This window comes from Protopterus annectens, chromosome 9.part0 (genome assembly GCF_019279795.1).
Source record: "Protopterus annectens isolate FY-2018-M chromosome 9.part0, PAN1.0, whole genome shotgun sequence".
Classification (NCBI taxonomy): Eukaryota; Metazoa; Chordata; order Ceratodontiformes; family Protopteridae; genus Protopterus; species Protopterus annectens.
In genome coordinates, this window is record NC_056743.1 from 1,312,770,247 (window position 1) to 1,312,792,407 (window position 22,161).

General features: G+C 36.0%; 1 protein-coding gene across 1 annotated transcript in view; it reads right to left on the minus strand.

The window, feature by feature from the left end:
* Positions 1-22,161, minus strand: part of LOC122810945 (prosaposin-like) — a 177,207-nt gene that overhangs the window by 100,208 nt on the left and 54,838 nt on the right. Inside the window, exon 4 of the mRNA XM_044082474.1 lies at positions 10,100-10,283. Coding sequence (XP_043938409.1) covers positions 10,100-10,283 — 184 coding nt within the window. The remainder of the gene's footprint in view (positions 1-10,099; positions 10,284-22,161) is intronic.

Genomic DNA, 22,161 nt, shown 5'->3' on the forward strand with positions numbered 1-22,161 from the left:
GAACCATATCTGTGTCTGCTAAAAATACAACAATTGTAAGTTTCAGCAGTGTGCTATTTGGATATTGTTGTCTATTTCTTCAGTGCTTTCTGTCTAAGTCTCTTGGTTGCACAATCTGATCTTGTACTTACAACAGTCTTATACAGACATTCCTAGACATTTTTTCATGTAGCACAGTGTGGGTAACAGTGGTTAACACAACATTACTATTCAGAGAATGCAACAATAAATACCATACAATACCAGAGTAAACACAACCAGTCCAGGATTTAGAGCTTTATTGCCAGGCAGTTACAATTTTATTTAAATATTACCTATATGGGACTATTACTGTCATATTGTCTGGGTTATTCAGTAAAACTCATACACAGTTTTTATATTGCCAGGTGACTTTCTATTATTTTATATTTATTTGGTATGACTACTGCAAGCAGGATTGTTACTCACCAGCCTCATGGCACAGCCTTTGCAGCCTACTAGCATGGGCTTCCTGATACACAGCCTGCTCAGCTGCAGCTGTAAGGGAAATAGAGAAATATTTAGGCATACCTATCCATCATATACACAGGCTGGACATTAGTAAACAGTTATTGGTATGAGCACTTACACACTGCTGGGACATCACCCTTTTGCCTTGCTTCTTGGACCCACTTGTCCAAGAGCTCCCTCTTTTTCCGCACACTGCTAGGACATCATCCTTCTGCCTTGCTTCTTGGACCCACTCGTCTAAGAGCTCCTCTTTCTCCACTTCAAGTTGGCATAGTGGTGCCGGACCTGCTCACCAGTCTGAGGGATACCAGTGGTACTGGTGAGATCACAGGCGAGATGGTCCCAGGCTTCTGCTTTATATTGGGAGCCTTGGTACTGGTCCTGCAGCAGTCTCCCATCATGATTTTGAACCAGGAGTCCTACCACGACCGACCTTGGACTCCTGTATGCCCCAGCACTGTGCATGGAAGCGCATGCCCTCACCATCTCCTGCCATACTGCCCACAGTGAGAAGCTGCAACTAGTTATGAGTTGTAGTCCCACCTGTGAAGTTTAAATATGCCCCATTTCCTGCCCTTTGCTGTGATTGGATGGTTTTGAATATGCTGAGCTAAGCTAAGCTACGAGCAAACCTGCTTAGCTAAGGTTGGTAGTCCTTAAATGGACAGGTTCAGCACTGCTTACTGATGGGCAAATCCACTTAGCTAGGCTACTCATTGCTTAGCAGTCATATTTACAAAATGCTTACACCTGGTAAGCAGAGTTGTGCAATGCTTAGCATTGCCTTTTTCATTTTATAGACTATCTGCTGTATGGCATTGATTCATCATTCATTACATATTATAAATTTGTTTACTGTCCCTGACATCCCCCAATGTGCTTTCATTACATTTATTCATGTGTGACCATACTGTATGGGGCACTTGTGTTTATATGGGGGTTTCACAACTTTATTAAACTGACACGTCACATCTGGACCTAATGCAGTACTCTGGTTAACAAATATATATTATTTAGTAGCTAATTATAAAAATAAATGTTTATGTACTGCTTTCACATGTAAAATGCAAATTGGTTATATTGTGGATCAGACCGGGAAGGGCTGCTTGTAAAGCATACGCTCTAACCACTACACTATTGAAATACTGCTTATGCTGGATGTCTCTTGTTATTTAACTTCTTGTGATGTTTAAGCTGGACTAAGCGTAGCTAAGCAATGGGCGCACCCATGCAGCTACACTTAAAATTTATCGCATTTAAAATATTTGTTGTGTTATTTTATTTGTACCCTTCAGAATATCCCTGCTAATGCTGAACCTGTTATTCTATCAACTTTATGCATTGTGGGATGATTGTCCCTTTTGGCTATGTCCACATTCCTTACTTTGACGGGTTTGGAGTTATGTGCTATGTGCTTAAATTACATCTGTTTTACAAAGCTTAGAGGAGTTCTGCCATGGATAGTGTGCCCAAGAGCTTAAGCCTTATCATTTCTCCACTCCTCCACCCCAGCTCCAATGGGCACCTGAGCCATAAGTCGAACTTGGGTTGCCTACGATACAGGTAGGAGTTAACCTCTGTACACCAAAGATGCTGATGTGGGTAAAGCAATACTTAATACATTCATCTATCCATAGATAGTCATGATATTTCTGTAACATCAAGGAGGGCATATAAGCTTCTGTGCAGAGTCTTTATATCTACTATGTGTTCGTGTAGGGTTTCTCTGGGTGCTCCAGTTTTTTCACACATTTCAAAGTCTTGCAGTAAGTGCATCTGACACTCTAAATTGTCTGTAGGCATGAGCATGTGGACTTGTGTAGCATGGAGGAACAACCACTGCAGGGCTAGCAACCCAGTGGTGTGATCATTGGTTACTGAGCACATATGTAAACAATAGGAAAACAATAGCAAAAAGGAATTGTGAATGGATGGATCCTTATCTGGGTCACTTTAAGTAGGCCATCCCATCTTCCATGCACAAAATTATTTTTAACCTTTTTATGATTTATTCTGCAATCATTCACATGGATCTTCTAACCTATATCACTAAGGGCTCTAAATGCAATATAAATTATATCATCAAGAATAGGAAAATTTGCTGAGTACCTTCAAATATTCTCATATTCATAGATATACCTGTGCCAAGCCCCCATCACCTGGTCCTTTAGCTAGTGGTTACTTGCAAGTTTCCACCTTCATAGAAACAGGCTGGCTGACCAGGACCATCACTACCCTTCCCTAGGAAGGACAACCTAGTGTAAGCTGCACACTCCCACATTCCCTTTCCAAAGTCTTCCAAAACTAAGCCTGTATTCAAACTAAGATCTCCTGGGATGTATTTAGGGATTTATTGCTATATGCCATGAAGTCAGTCTACAGCTGCGTGTATTTAGTATGAATGGATCACCTTCAACAGCTGAAAAAAGTCTTAGGAAAATCCCAAATGCCAACAAAAATCTGTTTTCAATAGTACCATTCCACACTATCAAAAGGTTGTCTTAACATCTATCATCAGTTTCTATACCTTCTGCACATTCTTCATCAGTATAATAAGTTATTATTGAATGGTTGAATTGTTGCTTACCAATTACTAGCCTACACTGGCCACTAGCCATAGACCACTGTCCAGTAATTTTGGTATTAATTCAGCAACCACATTCATTATTTAATGTTGACATTCTACATATGGATGGCATATTTGGATCCTTACCTTCCTAGGCATCATTTTTGCCACTAACCCCTGCCATCTGGCAAGTAATGGTTTGGTTTCAAATACTAATTGCAGAGCTATACTAATCTAGTTAAGGGCTCCACTGATTGTCACTCCAAACTGAATCAGAAGACCACCATTCCCCTGGTGCCTTACATCTTACCTCTCCCCTAAACTGTTCCTTTAATTTCTCTAATGCTATGGGATCCATTGCCATTCTAGTTTCATCCTGATTAAGTTTTGGAGATTTAAAGACTTGTATAAATTCTCTTATTTCAACTCCCATTCAGCAGATTTGATTTGTGCTTTTATTAACTGTATACAATATTGCCTAAAAGGTTCTGCTGTCATCACAGGATACCTACTATATGGTGACCCTTCTTCAATTTTCAGTTCTGCAAAACACGTCTGCAGTATTAGTTGATGCAATCTTACACCTTATGTCTTTGGTAACTGTCAGAAATTAGAAAACAGTTTGGCTTTCAGTGACTGATGCATAAACTCATATTTATTTATTTATTTACCTAAGGAAACCAATTTGCACCTAGTACTAGCTATTTAACAGTATAAACTGTGAAATATCCTGTTTTTCGCTCTGGAGAGGCTTATGTTTACTTGAGTAATATATAATCTATGTAGCACTTAATGTCAGAAATTGAGGTGAGCTCCATAATCCTTTTACAAACTTAATGCACAATCCATTGGACAGATGACATTGTAGATCCTCATCTAACCTCCATCATTCTAATTAAAACATTCCTGTCTTCCATGCGTACTGCAGTTCCCTTCTGAAATAGTATAATTGTATTTGCTATCTCCAGGTATTGTTTTTGCATAATTCTGAAAGGAATATAGACACCACATACTGTCAATATAGATTCAGCCAAATAATCTTTCATTTCCCCTCATCCCACATAACAGATCACAAGTGTAGGCAGGCTCTAACCTGAGATCAATAGCATAATCCCTATTTTCCTGGATCCTTGAAAAGAAGATGCACTCCGTGCCCTTCTCAGCATCGTACACATCGTTTTATGTGCTCTTAAATATATTCTCTGCAGTGTAATCTGTATTACATTCCTTTCCTTGATACATATTTGTCCTTCTTGCTATATCGCTCTCTATCAATTTCAATATGTACACACGCATGAACATATGATATGTTTCTGTGTGTGTGTGTGTGTGTGTGTGTGTGTGTGTGTGTGTGTGTGTGTGTGTGTGTGTATCTACATTATTTTTACACATGCACACACACACACACACACACACACACACACACATATATATATATATATATATATACACACACACACACACACACACACACACACACACACACACACACACACACACACACACACACACATATATGGGTCTACTTCAGAAGACTGAAAAAAACAAATGACTGAATCCCCTCCACGCCCCCTGCTAATTATATATAGCAGCTCCAAGACTGCACAACAGTGGAGAAAGGGCAAATTCCATCATTTAGTATTTTGAGTTTTCAGTATTTTGGGATTCAGTCTTTTGTTTTTTTGCATTTTATATATATATATATATATATATATATATATATATATATATATATATATATATATATATGGGTCTACTTTGAAATATCTAAAACCCATAACATCTAATTTCATAACATTGAGAACAGAAGATCTAAAACCTAAAACATCTAAAACCCATAACATCAAATTTATAACATCTAACACTACAAATCACAAAAAAATAACACCCCCTCCACATATAACAATACCAAACTGCCAAACACACTTTTACCCCCATGTGGGGGGCTCTGCCCCCTACACCCCCCATAAAGTAAATATACCAACTCAAAGATCTCACTACAGTGGGATCCTGGACAGTATCATCCTCAAGGAAGTGTTCACTCAGTTTAATACCTCACAACACTGAGACTTGAATGGGAATAAGTATCACTATCCCCAGCTGAGGGAATGAGATTCTCTTATATTCGCTGCTAAAGAACATTGTTAACTAGTTTGAGCATAGTCATAAAACTGATTTAGGGATGCCTATGGCAAAAACTGGACCAAAGCTACACCCCTTGCACTGCCTCTAACCTCACTTCACTTCACCCTTTTCTCTGCTCACTCCAGCCACCCCTATGCCCATTTTCTGATGTAAATGGGCATATCAGTGAATAGCAGAATGTTTTAATTTGCCAGTCATGGACTTGACCATATCGTGATAGCATTGCTTTTGTAAAAGTCAGTCAAAGGTAGCATTTTCACAAACTCCAGCATTCTGTCTGTGCTATTAAACAGAATATCATAATTTTTATGGTGTTTTATGGATCACCAGGCAATCATTCTTATTTCCAGAAAGTATGGAAAAACAATGGCCACATAGCAACCGTACTTGGTAGGGACAAAGTCCAGCTAAGTTCCCAAGTGCAGCAGCTCTTTCTGTATATGAGAGCTGGTACTGTAGGCAAAGAGAAGTCTGCAATACCAGGTCTGAATTTTAGGGGGAGCTGCGTGGACATGACACGACTGAATACAGCAGTTCCACCTTTAAGGTAGACTGGTGACTGCAGGTATGACAGGCACCATGACCATTGTCCATGCATTCACCCTGTCTGAGAAAGTGGAGGGGTATATGGGGCCACTAGCCCTCCATGGACTTTATTCTATTTTAACCCAAAAACAAAATTAAACAACAGATACTTTATTCTGTTTTGATCAAAATGCTAAAGTAAGCTGTCCCCAAAGGAGTTCAGGGATTAGATCGCACTACACACCACTGTGCATGTGCAGATGATTTCATGCACGTCCCCAACTCCCAAAACCTTTGGTATAGCTCCCCCTGTAAAGGGATGTACGTTCTGATGGCAAACTTGCTTCCTGACAATTATTGCCTGCAGGAATTAGTTCCATGTACAGGTTTCTACCTTACTGAGAAGCCAGTCATTGAAGCCCATGACAAGGGTTTTGTAACTATCATCTAGTTAGACTTGGCAAAAGTGGTTGATTTCTTACCCTATCGATTTCTGTTACTGTCAGTTAAACAATAGAACAACAAAGTATATGCAGCTTAGTGGGTTTACAATTGGTTAAAGCATCTAGTTGCACTTCTTATGCATCTGTGTTTTAAAGATAAATTTATTTCTGAATATAATCTTGATGTTTAAACTGTAAGTATTTTGAAAACAAAATGAAGATTATGATCTGTTTTTTGATGTTTTGAGTTTCACTGTCAGCACATTTTGTCCTTATGACCAGCACACAATGTCAATTTCGGAAGTGGCAACAGCTTACATATACAAGCCAAGCATTCTGGGTAATCTTAAACAATGTGCTTGTCTGCAGGACAAGTTACTTACATAATGGTTTCACTAATAAATCATCATGTGCTCATTTGTGTGTTCCACCTGTCAGACACAGCTGACAACTTCTCTTACTCGGATACAAGGCCCCACTGTTGCTGCACATAGAATGGAAAAATAGTGGCTTATACACTAATGCATGTCAAGATTTTCAGCTTCAAGAAAAAAATTCAATAGGCTGTTCTTATCAACAAAATTAACTGCAAAAATAACACTTTTTGCATCAAATGCTGTAATATTTGATGTTATTGCCATCACCTACAGTTTGTTACTTGTATTTGCTATTGAAATGGTGACAATACACTTTAAGTGCAAGGAAATCTGCAGTCAGGTTTCAAGGTATGTTATGACCTGATTTTATAACATCTACAACAGTATTATTCCTCAGGGCTCAGTTTTGGGAGTATGCTTATTTTTTTTCCTTTTTATCTCATCCAGCAGTTAATATCTGTTGGTTTAAAAACTTTGCAGATGACTTGAAGGCTGCAATAGTTGTTACCAATGGGGAGGACCAAGCTAAGTTCCAGAAACATAATCTTAACATTTGGGTATCACAGAATAAAGTAACTTTCAATGCAAGCAAAATAAAAAAAAAATGTAAAATGTTACATGTAAGAAAGGGAAATAGGAGATATCCATGTGCTATGGGAGATTAACCGGTGACAACATGTAGAAAGTTTAATGATCTGAGGTGACAAAATCAAGGACACTAGAGTTCCAAGAATATATATGAACAGTATGCCAGTCTACAAGTTACAGAGGGTTACAGGACATCTGGTATGTATTATTACTTCAGGATGGGCATCTATGTTGATCCCTTTGTTTATCAGTGTCTTTCATCCACTCCTAGAATATGGAAGTGGGGGTATGTATGTACCTCCATTACCAATACATTAACCACTGAAAATGTACAAAAGGAATTTACAAAGAAAGATTGCTTCTGTGAAAAATCCAAATGTTGATGAAGTTACAAAAATTGACACTGTTTTTGATATGTATAGGCTTCTACAATTATGATCTTATACAGATCTTTAGGTGTTTGCAAGATGATGTTATGGCAGCCACATGATATAAATCTTAATAACATTGGTAGAAAGACAAGAAACTCTTAACATGTTGATTTACATAAGTAAAGCAAAGCCAATGCTATTATGTAAATCATTTACCTATAGGGCTTCCTTAAAGTGGAGCTAGCTGCCATGTAGTATCCATTCAGCCACCTCTCGGTTTTAAGAATACAATAGACTTATGGTTTGGCGGCAGAGTTTATTGGAATGCTATAAATGACCTCCAAAGAGTTACAAAGACTGTTATTGCACTTTGAAGATAGATGTACATTGTTAAATCATTTCAGTGAGCCCAGTTCAGCCCCCATTTGGAATCAGGAACAGGGCTCCTTCAGTCCCCACTTAGAGCACACCAAATGGGAGTGGGTAGATCCTTATCTTTTCATCACAGTAGTAAAATAATGGGTCTATATTAGTTCAGCAAAATTTTATTTCGGTGAACAACTATTCATCGACCCCTATTCAGTGAAAATCACTTTAGAAATTTACTGAATTTACCAAGGGCAAGGAAATGCTTGCCCACAACACAATGGAGCAACATCTATATGACTCAAACCTACCCAGGTGGGGGCTTTGCCCCCCCCCCCTAACTATATATACCAATTTTGAGATCACAATGCAGTAGAGAAAAGGGCAAAGTTTTGTAGTTGGCCAGCTACATATTTGCCCTTGATAAATTCAGTGAATCGCTGAAGTGATTTCCGATGAATAGGGGCCGATGAATAGGTGTTCACCAAAATAAAATTTTGGCGAACTAATATAGAGACAAAATAACTGTTCAGTTTGGTGTGTTACTCTGTGCCCAAATCCTTTTGGAATCTAGTCCACTTTCACTCACAGAGTTTGCATTCCAGGGATGTGCCTTACAAACTTCACTCCACTCTGAACAACTGCAAATAAATATAATCAGCAGGCTGTGAAATACTTTACTTATCTCACTATGAATATTATCTTTGAGGTCTTCCCAGAGGTTTACCATAATTACCTTCTACAGATGTGAACTTTTATGTTGCATATTCACATTATTTTTACCTTTTGTGCTAGGACAGATTATAAGAAGTAATTTTATAACTTCTGATTTAGTTATTATGGCAAAAGGCTTGGTTACACTGTATTCTAATGCTGGTATTCTCAGTATGGTTTTGGATTAAATGTGTCTGTGTACCCCAGTACCATTACCAAAAATCAGGTAGTTGTATTATTTATCACATACGTTCTGGAGGGTACAACAAATGGTCACTAGGGAAGAAATAAAGGCTTTCCAAATGATTTCTAATTAAACCACTCTCAGGATTACAATTCTGGTCCCATTGCAGTGAATCTTAGGAGAGAGAATGAAGAAAATATATTACTTTACTTAAAAGATGTCTCATTTACAAGTTCAAATGTAATATATTAATTAGAAATCAAAAAGCCGACTTTAGTGAACTGGATAAAATACATTGATTACATGCTTATATTGTGAACTTCTGACAATTTATGTCATTAATAATTTAAAGTCCGCAGAATCTTTTTTTAAATAATTTCTATATTTTAGTAAAAGACAAGCTGGTTAGAGAATTTTCATATTGTTTTTATTACTGTAGTAGCTGTAAGGTGCAGTTCTTTAAGGCAATATTCAGGCATTTTTTCATACAAGTCATATTATTTGCTTTATATTTATCGAATCTGTTATAGCTATTAAAGACTTTGAGCTGGATTTCAAAATGTTTTGGGCATGGAGTAGTGCAGTACACTAAATAGTTGCTCCATATCTGATACTGAAAGATAGGGCAATATTTGACCCTTTTCAGAGTAACCAGGACTGCCAGAGCCTTATGCTCAGTTCTAAACTGAATGAAGTCAGCACTGTGCAGAGCCAAAGTTCATCAGTGTACAATGCTTACTAAATGGAGAACCCCATTCAAGTGAATGGGACATGCCAACAAATTGATAGCCCCACCTGCATGTGGTCTAGGTATTGCAGTCAGGATCTGGTAGGAAGCCAGATTCCATCCTGTACCTAGTCCCCCAGGTGGAAGTGTACTGCAGGTATTGGGAGTTGGGCAGAGTAAGCTGGGGCTGTACCTGTGCTCATTTCTATGTACTGTGAGGTATACCCAGAATTCTGTTGGGAATGGTTCACTTCACTGTGAAAAATAGAAGCAATTTCCTGGTGGGCTATTGGTCCCTCATGCCCACCCATCTTTCTGGATGTGTGAATGTAGGCATGTTGGCCATGATCGCCATTCTGGCTAAGATCTATTTAAAGTTGGGTGCTAGGTGTTAGGGAACATGATTGGTAGAAGACAATGGACTCATAGTGCAGTTCCAGCATTCACACATGAATACATCCATCCATCTAGCCATCCACAACCACTTTTTCCCATTTTTCCATATGGGGTTGGGTTGTCACTACAGTGTTATGCACTTGAAGATATCGTGTCTGCATTTACAGTGCCAATAAGAAAAAAAAAACATTTCTATATACAGATGTACCTTCAAGATGTACTTCATCACCGTAACAGAAACTGAGAGCACTGCAGATTTTTCTGGGATCAGCATGCTGATGAAGAAGTATTGCAATGCGGTGACCGAAGTGATTAACGACTCTGTGGCATAAGAAGCGGGTGAACCATGACATCGTGCCACAAACACGCCTTACACAGTTTAAGATGAATTCCTATGGATAATATGAAAGGCAAAAAAATATCATTATTTGAATTTACTAAAAGTATATGAGAAAATGCTCACAAAAGAGATTTGTAACTCTTTCTTTCTGTCTTGTTACACTTGAAACCATAATATATTGCCTATTTCCATCACTGCAAGTCATACAATTCAATAATAAATACCAATAAAAGCAACACATTATACCCTACCATCATGCCATCATAGTTCTGCATATTCAATGACCATTCAAAGCTCTTAAGGAAAAGCAGTCAATATAAAGTCTGGGGTGGTATTATAAAAAAATAAAGATAAATTATCAGTTTATAGAACTGTGACAAAAAGGCCATATGTGTCTTTTATTTACAGAATTTAATCATTAAAGTTGTCAAAATCAGTTCACATGAGACAGCTATATTACGCCAAGCATTATATTGAGATTCAAAAACAATTTACACTTGCCATGGTATGTTACACTGAACTTCTGAGGGTCTCCTAAGTGGAGGTAATTCAATGGCAGGACTTACATGCATCCGATGTTATGTTATGCAATAGAGGTATTATGCAAGTCCTCATGGGTTATGCATACAGTACGTCATAATTTGAAACAATGTCCTTGCTACCCTGAACTTCAGGTAAGTATAAATTGGAGGTGCACATTTATTAATTTATGTTGTATGTATGATGGTGTTGCCCATATTGGGCAACATGCATTTTGTCACCTCATTGTAATGCTGACAGTTTTTTTTAAATGGTGGGTTTATTTTTTCTAAATTTTGTACAATTAAATTAACATTTTAGTGTTTTGTGTGTTAATATGTGGTGTGATGTGATGTATAAGCTGTAGACTGCAAAATAGTGAATGCATCGCTGGTACATGTTGTTATCCACTCTACAAGTCATCCACTTCTCACAGCATTTAACTTGATCCTTGTAAGTGTGACAGCAATACTAAAAGTATGCCCTGCTCTTCACAAAACCTAGCTCTGCTTCCTGAGAATATTTTTTTCTGACATACTCTTTAAAATTATCTCCCATGCCATGAGTAGAGCATTTACTAACTGCTATGCAGATATCTGCCCAAATCTTATATGGTATCTCCTATGTTTAATTCCAGGTTAAGTCATGTATACTTTATTGTCCATCAGCCAGTAATTGTATAAGCTATGCTGCTCAGACAAAATTAAATTATATGACTGTCTCGTTTAATGTTGGCAAAATCATGGAGTATGCCAAACACAGCTATAGTAATTCATTAGCTCTGCATGTCATTTATTTGTTTTAATTGTGGTTGGCATTCCAAGATATGTTTGAGTCATCATATGGGTTCAGCTAACACCCGTAACACAGGTATACTTTAGCCTCATCTTGGTCTGTTGAGGTGCCACACTGAAAGGATCAGAGTAGCATCAGTATTTTGCCAGAGGTTTTCATTACACTATACCAAAAACAAAAGAAATGAACCAAGCCATTGAAGACAAAATACCAAGATACCAGATCATTTGGTGAATAAAGAATCACTCTGCAACACTTTATTGGGTCATTTATTTTGTTTTTGGTATAATTTTATTATCATAGTATGTGCAGAACATTCACTACACTATCTGATGTTTTGGATCCAGCCCTGAGTTATATAGAATTACATTTTCACTAGTTATTTAGGTACAGTTTGTACTAGAGCTGAACAAGTTAGAAAAAAAATGTCTTCAGTTCTTCATGGGTCTATATTACATTGTCAAAAGGGCTGCTCACTGAATGCCCTTTCATTGACACATAAACACCAAAATACTAAAACTCCAAATGGCCACATAAGCAATTTTTTTCCCAGGGGAAAAAAATCGCATGGCCAACCACAAAGAAAGTGACAGACTCTACGAAGGGAGGAGGGGCTCCCCACACCCCCCACCTAAGTATACCAACTTTGAGATCACACTACAGTGGAGAAAAGGACAGACTCCAGACAATGGCCAAGCATTTTTTCCCCTGGGAAAATTTTGCTTATGTGGCCATTGGGTTTTCATATTTCAGTGTTTGCGTGTCGATGAAAGGGCATTCGATGAACAGCTCTTTCAAAAACATAACATAGACCCATTCTTCATTACATATTCATGAGATCTTGTCTTACAGGCTCATATTCTAGCTAAGTCTTGACCAGTTGGCTTTACCTATTACAAAACCTAGTTATTAATGCATTGCTGGGCTCTGGCCAAACATTGCTAGAGATAGACATGGAGTGCTAAAAAGTCAATCTCGTTATCAGACTTCAAAATGTCACATTTGTCCTTTTTTTGTGAAAGAAAAAACACATTTTTACCATTCAAAAATATTTGCTCATTATACAAAAACAAATTGTATTAATAAAGATAATATTAAAAACCATTCCACATAAGAAAAAAGAAAGTGAATCTTAAACAAAAAATATAATGACATTTTAACTCATAAAACCAACTTGGCCCTAGAAAAATTAAGATTAAATTCTTTCTCTGTATCTCCAAAATACATGCATAATTTAACACTGAGCATGAAAAGAAACTCTATTGAAAATAATATTGTGAGTATACTCCATGAAGGGAGAAATAATAAAAAAGTTTCTGATATTGGTGATATTTTGGATGCTTTTAAGTATCACATCTTGGAACAGTACAAAAACAAAGACATTCAACATGAATTCTCAGAACACAGCTTGAACTTCCCGGTATTTAAGAATCTACCAGAGACTTTGATTAATGAGATTCAGAAACAAATCTCTCCAAAAGAAATTATTGGGAAAATTCAGTAAAGCAAAAATAATAAATCACCGGGTATTGATGGTATTATTAATGAAATATATAAGCTTCTGCCACCTTCTGCTATATCACTCTTACATGAAGCCCTAAATGAATCTTATTTAAAAGGTAGAATTCATCCATTGTGGAGATACTCATTAATTACTCCTATATTAAAATAAAATAAAGACTCCCATTTATGCAAATCATATAGACCAATTTCTCTGATTAACAATGATTCTAAACTATTACTGTCTATATTAGTTAACAGATTTAAGAAATAATTAACTCATCTAATTTCAAAGGACCAAGCAGGATTCATTTATAACAGACATACCCAAGATAATATTCAAAGAATTATGACTACTACAGATATTCTAGAGACATATAAGAGGCTCTTATAATCACTCTTGATATTGAGAAGGCCTTTGATTCATTAAATCGGAATTATCTTTTTATAATTCTAGAAATATATAAATTCCCCACTCAATTCATTACTTTTATAAAACATATTTATTATAATAATTTAGCTTATGTAAAATTAGGTCCATTTGTATCAGAGTCAATTAAAATTACTAAAGGTACCAAACAGGGATGCCCAATGTCTCCAATTTTATTCACTTTAGCAATAGAACCTCTTTCTTTGGCAATTCATTCAAACCTAAAATTATAGGCCTAAATATAAATAATCAATTTAATTCCATGATAATGTTATTTGCAGATGATATATTGCTTACTTTAATAAATTCTGAAGAATCCTTTCAAGAATTAGATATGCTAGTAAAAAAAATTACTATGTTTCTGGCCTTAAAATTAGTAGTTCTAAATCTAATCATATGCTCTTGAGTAAAAAAAATTCTAATGATAATACTAATTCAACCAATAATGGAATAATTGAGAAACAGGTTTCTTCTCTGAAGTATCTAGGGATTGACCTATGTGAAAATATAGACCTAACTTTAAACATAAACTATAAAAACATGATAAACTCACTAAAAACTCTCATAGAGCAATGGAATAAATTGCATCTAAAATTTGAAGATAGATTACAACTAATTAAAATGATCTTATTGCCAAAAATAAATTACATAGCTCTTTCTATTTCTGTATTACCCAGTAAAAAAATTTTAAAAGAAATAAACAAAACTCTATTAAAATTTCTATGGTACTCCAAAAAAAATAGAATAGCTCTAACCAATCATATCAGACCATGGCAGCTTGCAGGAATACATTTCCCAGATTTAGAATCCTATATCAAAGCCTCTAACCTAAAAACAATATTAAATTGGATAGATCCCAAATACTCTTCGGCTTGGAAAATGCTACATACAAGTATCATCCTAAATGAAAATAAACTAATAAAAAATTACAATTAAGTGAATTAAGTAACAAGCTTTGGTATGTACTTTGTATTATTTTACAGTATAATGCTATTAAATTCACTAATCTAGATTACTTAAATTGTATTTATAAGTCTTTTAGAAGCTTTGTAAATAACAATATTAACATTAAAATATGGATCTAGCTTCTATCCCCCCTTTAAAGCTACAAAAAACGTTTTTGATAATATTAGTTTAGTTACACTCAGCTAATGGGAAAGGAAGACATTTACATGCTGGTTACATTGTACAAAAGATTTAGTTACCATAGGTACACAAATTCTGATCAAAGAATATGATCTACCATCATCAGACTGGCTAGTTCTAAATAGTCTGCTTCCATTTACTCAAGATTTATGCAGAACAATGCAGAGTTCTTCCTTTAGTTCTCCACCTAAATGCATAACTCTTATGAATGAAATACTTCATGGTGAATTCCATCAGAAAAATTTAATTTCAAAAACTTATAAAATTATTATTACTTAAAAGATTACTCCTAATTGGAGGTTTTGGGATTTTATCACTAAAGACTGCACATTGTCACTAACTTTTGTGAATAAATCAAAAATTTTACATTCTCTTTAACCTCTAACTTACAAATATGGAAAATTTTCTCATGGAAATTTTTGCATAGAAGTTTTTACACGCCTAGTAAGATTGCTAAATTTAGCTACTGAGAGCAGGAGATGTGTTGGAGGTGTTCTTTAAAATGCAAGGCCAATTGGTCTCATATCTTTTATGACTGTTCTTGCATTAAGAAATTTTGGAATGATGTTGAAAATTTTCTCCAAGCCATCTTTACTGATTCCTTTATATTATCAAAATCATTCATTTTTTAATGTAAATTAATCTATTGTATTGAATAACAAAAATTAGTATCTTCTTTGGACAATTCTAGCAGTAGCCAAAAAATGTATTACAAGAATATGGAACTCATCCTCCATTCCAACCTTACAAGATTTCAAGATCCTCCTGGTTGAAATAGTGTCAATGGATATAAAAGTTAAAGAAGAAAGAATATATCCCAGAAAATGGAATAATAACCCCTGGACAAAAGTTTTATCCCTTATTCAGTCATTGAATTTAGATTTGTCTCCACCAAATTAGTAGCATTGAAAGTATGAATGAATGAATATTGTACCCTTCTTTACATTTGTAACATGTTATACAGTGCTTGAGGCCTTTGTAAAATGTGTATATAGTTTTATTATAATTTTTTTTAAATGAATGTTATCGGAAAATCAATAAAAAATTTGGAAGAAAAAAAATATTTGCTCAATAATGTCTTTAGTCTAAGCTCTTTTACTGTGTAAGATCAACATTATGTTATCCTCTAAAAGTATACTTTTAGTTAAAACTTTATTCTACATATATATGTATATATATAAATGTTTCAGTACATGCATAGTGGCATATTAAAATGGTATTTACTGCATCACATTGAAATCATTTAACACTTAAATCAGATTATTTCTAGAACATGTAGTCTTTGAGTCTAGTCTGCATTCTCTTTGCTCTGATACGTTTATTTGAGATTTTAAGCTATATCACTAATGTATTAGATGATCGAGCATCACCTACCTAACTCCTATTGTGGGACCACTTAGAGAAGTACTTGTGTGCACACACATCCACACATACAAACACACCTTTAATCATTCATTCAGTCGCACTCATGTGCCTGTAGATATGCATGCATGTACATATGTGTATACAAGCACATGCACACACACACACACACACACACACACACACACACACACACACACACACACACACACACACGCAGGCACACACACACACACACACACACACACACACACACACACACACACACACACACACACAAACACACACACATGCAGCCACACACCTATGTTTCTGATCTACTTACCTTATACTGCCCACTACTATAGGAGTGAATTTGAAAAATTAAGCCAGCATTCATTTTTTCCTCCTAGAGAAAAAAGCTAATTCAGCAGACTAATTCTCTAAATCGCTCTGCTGAGTTAATTGGCAACCACTACTATTTCCACATGAGTGCACATGGCTAATTATCAGTACCTGATGTCCTGGATTACAATATTAGCATGCAGCTTACCCAGGGAGATTACTGTTCCTGCTAAGATCCCTATCAGGGGAAAAGATCATAGCAGGAAACCAGTCTCTGAATCAGAAAGGCTTACCATGACACACAAACTTTCAAAGTTATGATCTCGACATTGCTGTAAGAGTTTCTTCATCTACCCTAAAATTACTCATTCTTTTAGATAATATACCAAAGAAAAATTAAATATATATAATTTAAGAACACAATGATGATAATTGGAATGCAAGGTTTTTAGTATTTTAATTAAAGATCATTGTAAAAGTCATTAGTTAAGATATTTCATTGTTTTGTAAAATGAAATAAAGCACAAAAACATAGTATAAAAATACAACCCTCATATTTATAAAGTATATCCTTGGCCATGGCTGAAAGGTCATAAATAAGCATGTGATAAATTACTTGCTACAGATAAAATAAATAAAACAATAAATAAGAAAATTACATATGCATACTTACGTACACACTATGGTTCATCAATGTAAATTTACATCATATAGTGAAAAAGCTGGTGCAGCTGATGGAATATCATCTGATCTAGCTGTATCAGTTTTCTTGAGTGAGATCACCGATCTAATGCGATTTATATATATACCCATATACATACATATATAGCATTGTTGCCTCACAGCAAGAGGTTCTCCTGTTCGATTCTCGGCTGGAGTGCCTTCTGTGTAGAGTCTGCATGTCCTCCCCGCTGTCGAGTGGCCTCTGAAAGACATGTGTGAATAGGCGTGCCCTCACTGAGCATTGGGCTGGCAACTTGGCACCATAAAAATCTACTGCCAATCATTAGTGGACCGGAATTCCGCTGTGGTGACCACTAACCGGGAAAAGCCAAAAAGACACACCACCATCACTGTAATGCAATTTCAGAGTTTATATACATAATTTGCAGGGGGTGTAGAGTGACTTGCCCTCCTACAAATAAAGATTTTTTTTCATTTGATGTTTGTACTTTTGAACAATAGATGTTCAGTGGCTAGAAGTTTGATTGTATGACATTTCAATCAACTGTCGCAAATCAATATATGTGTGTGTGTGTGTGTGTGTGTGTGTGTGTGTGTGTGTGTGTGTGTGTGTGTGTGCATGCGCGTGCGCGTGTGTGTGTGTGTGTGTGTGTGTGTGTGTGTGTGTGTGTGTGTTCCCTTCAACCTTTTGAAGTGGCAAATTTTTGAACAGAAAAATCAGATTGCATGTACCAGCTTTTTTTTGGTGCAAGATTGTGGAGTGGGGATTGAGGAATTTTGTGCTTTCAGTGGTATGACAGGCATTCAGAGTTTTGATGCTTCAGATTTCTGTAATGTACTCATACACACACACACACACACACACACACACACACACACACACACACACACACACACACACACACACACACACACACACACACACACACACACACACACACACACACACACACACACACACACACACACACACACACACACACACACACACATATATAAGAATTGGGATTAAGGGGCTGTTATATCCAGGATGGGGAGACACTTTCTGACATTTTGGACAAGAATTAGAGACATTTTGTAATTCTTTCATTGTGCCTGTTCAGTATAATCTGAGTATAATCTGAGTGGAACTCTTGGCATAGATAATAGCCATAGTCATGTGACCTGCTAACAAATAGCTATTGGCTAGCTTCATTATTAGTGTTGTATAAACTTTTGACAGCAGAATATGTCCTCCATGTCTTTACTTATTCTATACTTCAGGTCATTCTTTACTGCATAATATGGGTAAGATGTAACAGTAGAATCCCATTCACTTTTTCCCCTTACAGACAATTATATTCTCCATTGTCATACTTAATATAGTCTCTTCTTATTGTGCTTTTTCAAAAGGCATATGATTTCCTTGTAGAATCACTAGTTCAGGGTTATTTTTCACTAGCTTTTCTTTAGGTGGAAAGTATAACCTTCTCTCCCAATAAAGACAGGCCCTGCAGCTTTGTCTGTGTATCATCCCTTACAAAGACAAAATCATCCTCTGCTTTATTTTCTTTATAACTTGTTACAAGCCTCTTGAGTACTCCCCTTGGTTTGACATTGTTTTCACTTTGTTTTAGTAAGAGTGGATACCATACTCTCAGTTTCTTTCATTCTTTATGTCATTGACCCTTTGCAAATGAGTATCTTACAACAAAAGTTATTCTCAGTTTTTTTTTTTTTTTTTTCTTTAATTAGGGATGCCTGCTTATTGGTTAGTCTTTATCTGAAGGTTTATTTTACTTGATGCTAATTTAAATAGGCTCATAACTATGCAGTCTTCTGCCTAGCTCACTTCTGGTATTTGTTTGGTTCTGAGGGCCCTCCTTGGATGCCTTCTTCTATTTTTGTCTCGGTTTCAGTGTTAACACATTTTGTAGTTTGGGGTGAAAACCTTTATTATTTATTTATTTGTTTGTTTATTTTATTTGTCACTTTGTAAGCCAGGTTAGTCCAACTGACCCAAGGCCCCATTTTCATTGTAGACCTAAGGAGAACAGCTCCGGCAAAAAGTGAACAAAATATAATTTACACAAATTCATAAAAAAGATACAGATGAAAAATGTAACAATCCAACAAAACAGTGATAAATAGTTGCTAAAAGGTTGTGCTTAATTGTAAGATGCTGAAAGTTAATATAGAGACATTCTATGGGTTTATAAAGGTAATTCACAGTACCGGAAAGTAGATAAAAAAAAAAGAATATAAAAAGCACATACAATCAATGTAGACCATGAGACCAATATGTATTGTTATATAAGTAAGCAAGAGGAAAAAGAAGCACATGAAATGCTTCGCATTGGGGTAAGAGAAAAAGGGAGAGGCTAGGTATGGTCTTGGCAGGGACAGGAGCTAAGGTTGGCAAGGTAAGCTTTCAATTCTGTTTTGAAGCAAGTTAAGTTTTTGATTTATATATTTAGAGTGAGTTTGTTCCAGGCCTGGGACACTGCTTTTTTAAAGTAGCTTACAAATGTTTTTATTAGGTTTGTAAGTGTTAAGGAGTAGTTGGTCGGAACTGTGGAGAGTACACAAAGGTGTATAGAGAGACACTAGTGAGATAGGGATGGACATGAAGAGGATTTGTTTAGTAGGGAATGAGTGGTTTGTAACTGGGAAAGAAAAAGGAGGTGGGGAAATTCAAGCCACTGATGTTGTTTTAGAGCACAACAGTGGTGGGATTTGTATGTAAGTTCACTGGTAAATCTAGCTACTTTATTATATATTTGTTTAAGTTTATGCAATAGGGTGGATTGTAGATTAGTAAGTATAGTGGAGGCATAGAGAAGACAGGGAATGAGGAATGCTTGAGCCAGGTCAGGTTTGGCTTCCGCTGACAAGAATTTTCTACTTCTATAGAGTAGGCCTAATTTTTGATGTGTCATTTTAATAAAATATTGGATATGGAGGTCAAATTTTTATTGGCCATCAATAATGGTACCCAGGAATTTGGTGTGAGGCTCAGGCTTAATAACTGTGCTATCCAGTGAAGAGGTAGTGAAAGTGGTCTTATGCTGGGAGAGACATTTAGAAAGGAAGAGAAGCCTCTTAGTTTTTTGGTGGTCTGTGTTTAGGATAAGTTGATTCTCAGTTAGCCACAATTCAGTGGTGAGTAAAGAGTTTTTAGTAATAGAATAAAAGTTAGTGATATTATCAGAAAAGGAGATAACAGTAGAATCATCAGCATATTGTATAAGGGAGGAGTTGCTACAGGATGAGAGGAGGTTATTGGCAAATATATTGAAAACCAAAAGACCTAAATTAGAGCCCTGGGGTACTCCAGTCTGTATAAGTAAAAAAGAGGAGCAGGCAGTTTGCCATTTGACTAACAATAGCATGTTAGAAAGATAGCAAGAGAACCAGAGAATGATAAGAGATGGAGAGGTTGAAATCAGAAAGTTTGGTTAGTAGTTTGGAGTGAGAAACAGTATCAAATGCTTTAGAGAAGTCAAGGAAAAGACAGGACACCAGTTGATGATTGTCTCTAGCCTCTGTGATAGAGTGAGAGGCTTTGCATTAAGGTCAGTGTGTGCGAGTTTATTGATAGATTCAATGAAGTAAGAGTTAAGTAGGGTGGCACTTTGTTGAGGTGCAGTGCTGGGATAAGGGTTAGGGGTAGAAGATCTACCTGGGTGGAGGATGTTATTAATGGAGGTCCAGAATTTACCTTATATTTAGTTAGACTTCCCTATCTGTTCACCTTCAGTCCCTGTTCTGATATTTCTGCTAGATTTAGGTTTCAGTTGAGATACCATTGTGACATGCCTTGGATACCATACAGGTTTCCTTTTACTATCAAACCACAACCAAATTCCAGCATGTTTTGCAGCTTCCACTCTAACTCTCTTCACCTGATTTAAATGCTTGATCTATCTATATGTGTCATTGTATTACCTTTTATTTTTTCTTCAGAATGAATGCATTAGGCTACTGTTATAGCTTTTTCTTCAATGTATCAGCCCATCACACTATGTCTATGGATTTTCCCTCCCTCCTCCTATATGTTCCAAAGCACTTTAAAAACATAGGAAATATTTTCCTAATATTACATGAGTTAAGTTGAACATTACAGTCACAGGATGTAACAGTCTTCCTACGAATGTTTGATTTTTTTTCATATATGAGGGGATATTTTTTCTCATCACCATGAATGGAGATCACCCCTACCTTTTGCTTATTACCAATCATATGCTTAAATACCAGGGGACCCTTGATAAGGGTCATCATTCTACCAGACCCTAGCAGGGTTTGAACTTTACTCTAGAAAAACTACACTTCACTAGATTAGTTGCAACACAATAATACAATACTGACTTATTTATTCTAGTTGTGGTCTTTTTTATACTCCATAAGAGCAATTTCATTTGTATAATACATTTCAGTTTATACATGTCTGTTCTGTATTCTGTTCTGTTTTGGTAGGACAGAACTTAACAATGTTATCTCCCACACACATTGAAAACAAAATACCCCATTATTTGCTGTTTTTGTTACATAGAAGAAAGCATATTTCTTATTTCATCTTTAGTTGTAGAAGTAGATAATATAGATTAAAACAATTTATCAAGTTATCATTAATGATTAAGTGTTCTTCTAAAGTTATTAGCTTATCAGATGTTTTGTGAAAACTTTGCAATATCAAGTTTCTTATATTGATCATAAAATCCATTCAAGAGCCATGTTGAAAGGGATAGCTTCTTTAATAATTATAATCTAAAATATGTGCTTTTACTGAAGTTTCACTTCCTGATAAAATGGGATCTGCCAACAAATCACTCATATTGTAAATGTAGTCCTCCTGTCAGACTTCTACTATAGATCCCCCTTTCTCCGCTCTCATGAATCTAAAACTAGAGTCCTGACACATATTTTTTAAACTTAGTCTTTCAGACATAGTTAAATTGAAAAACTTATTTTCACTTGTTTGCTTCAACAACGCACAGCGCACAACACCACTGTATTCTCGGTCCTTGTTTTACCTTGTAGCATTGAAACGGGAAAGCGGCCTATTTATTTATGCTTTTGGCCTTCTGTTACCTCCACCTCCATATGTATATGAACTATGTTATTGTTCTGTATGTTTTCCTTCAGGTCTAGCCTTATCTGGTTTCTCTCTTACATTATCCACTCCTTCCTT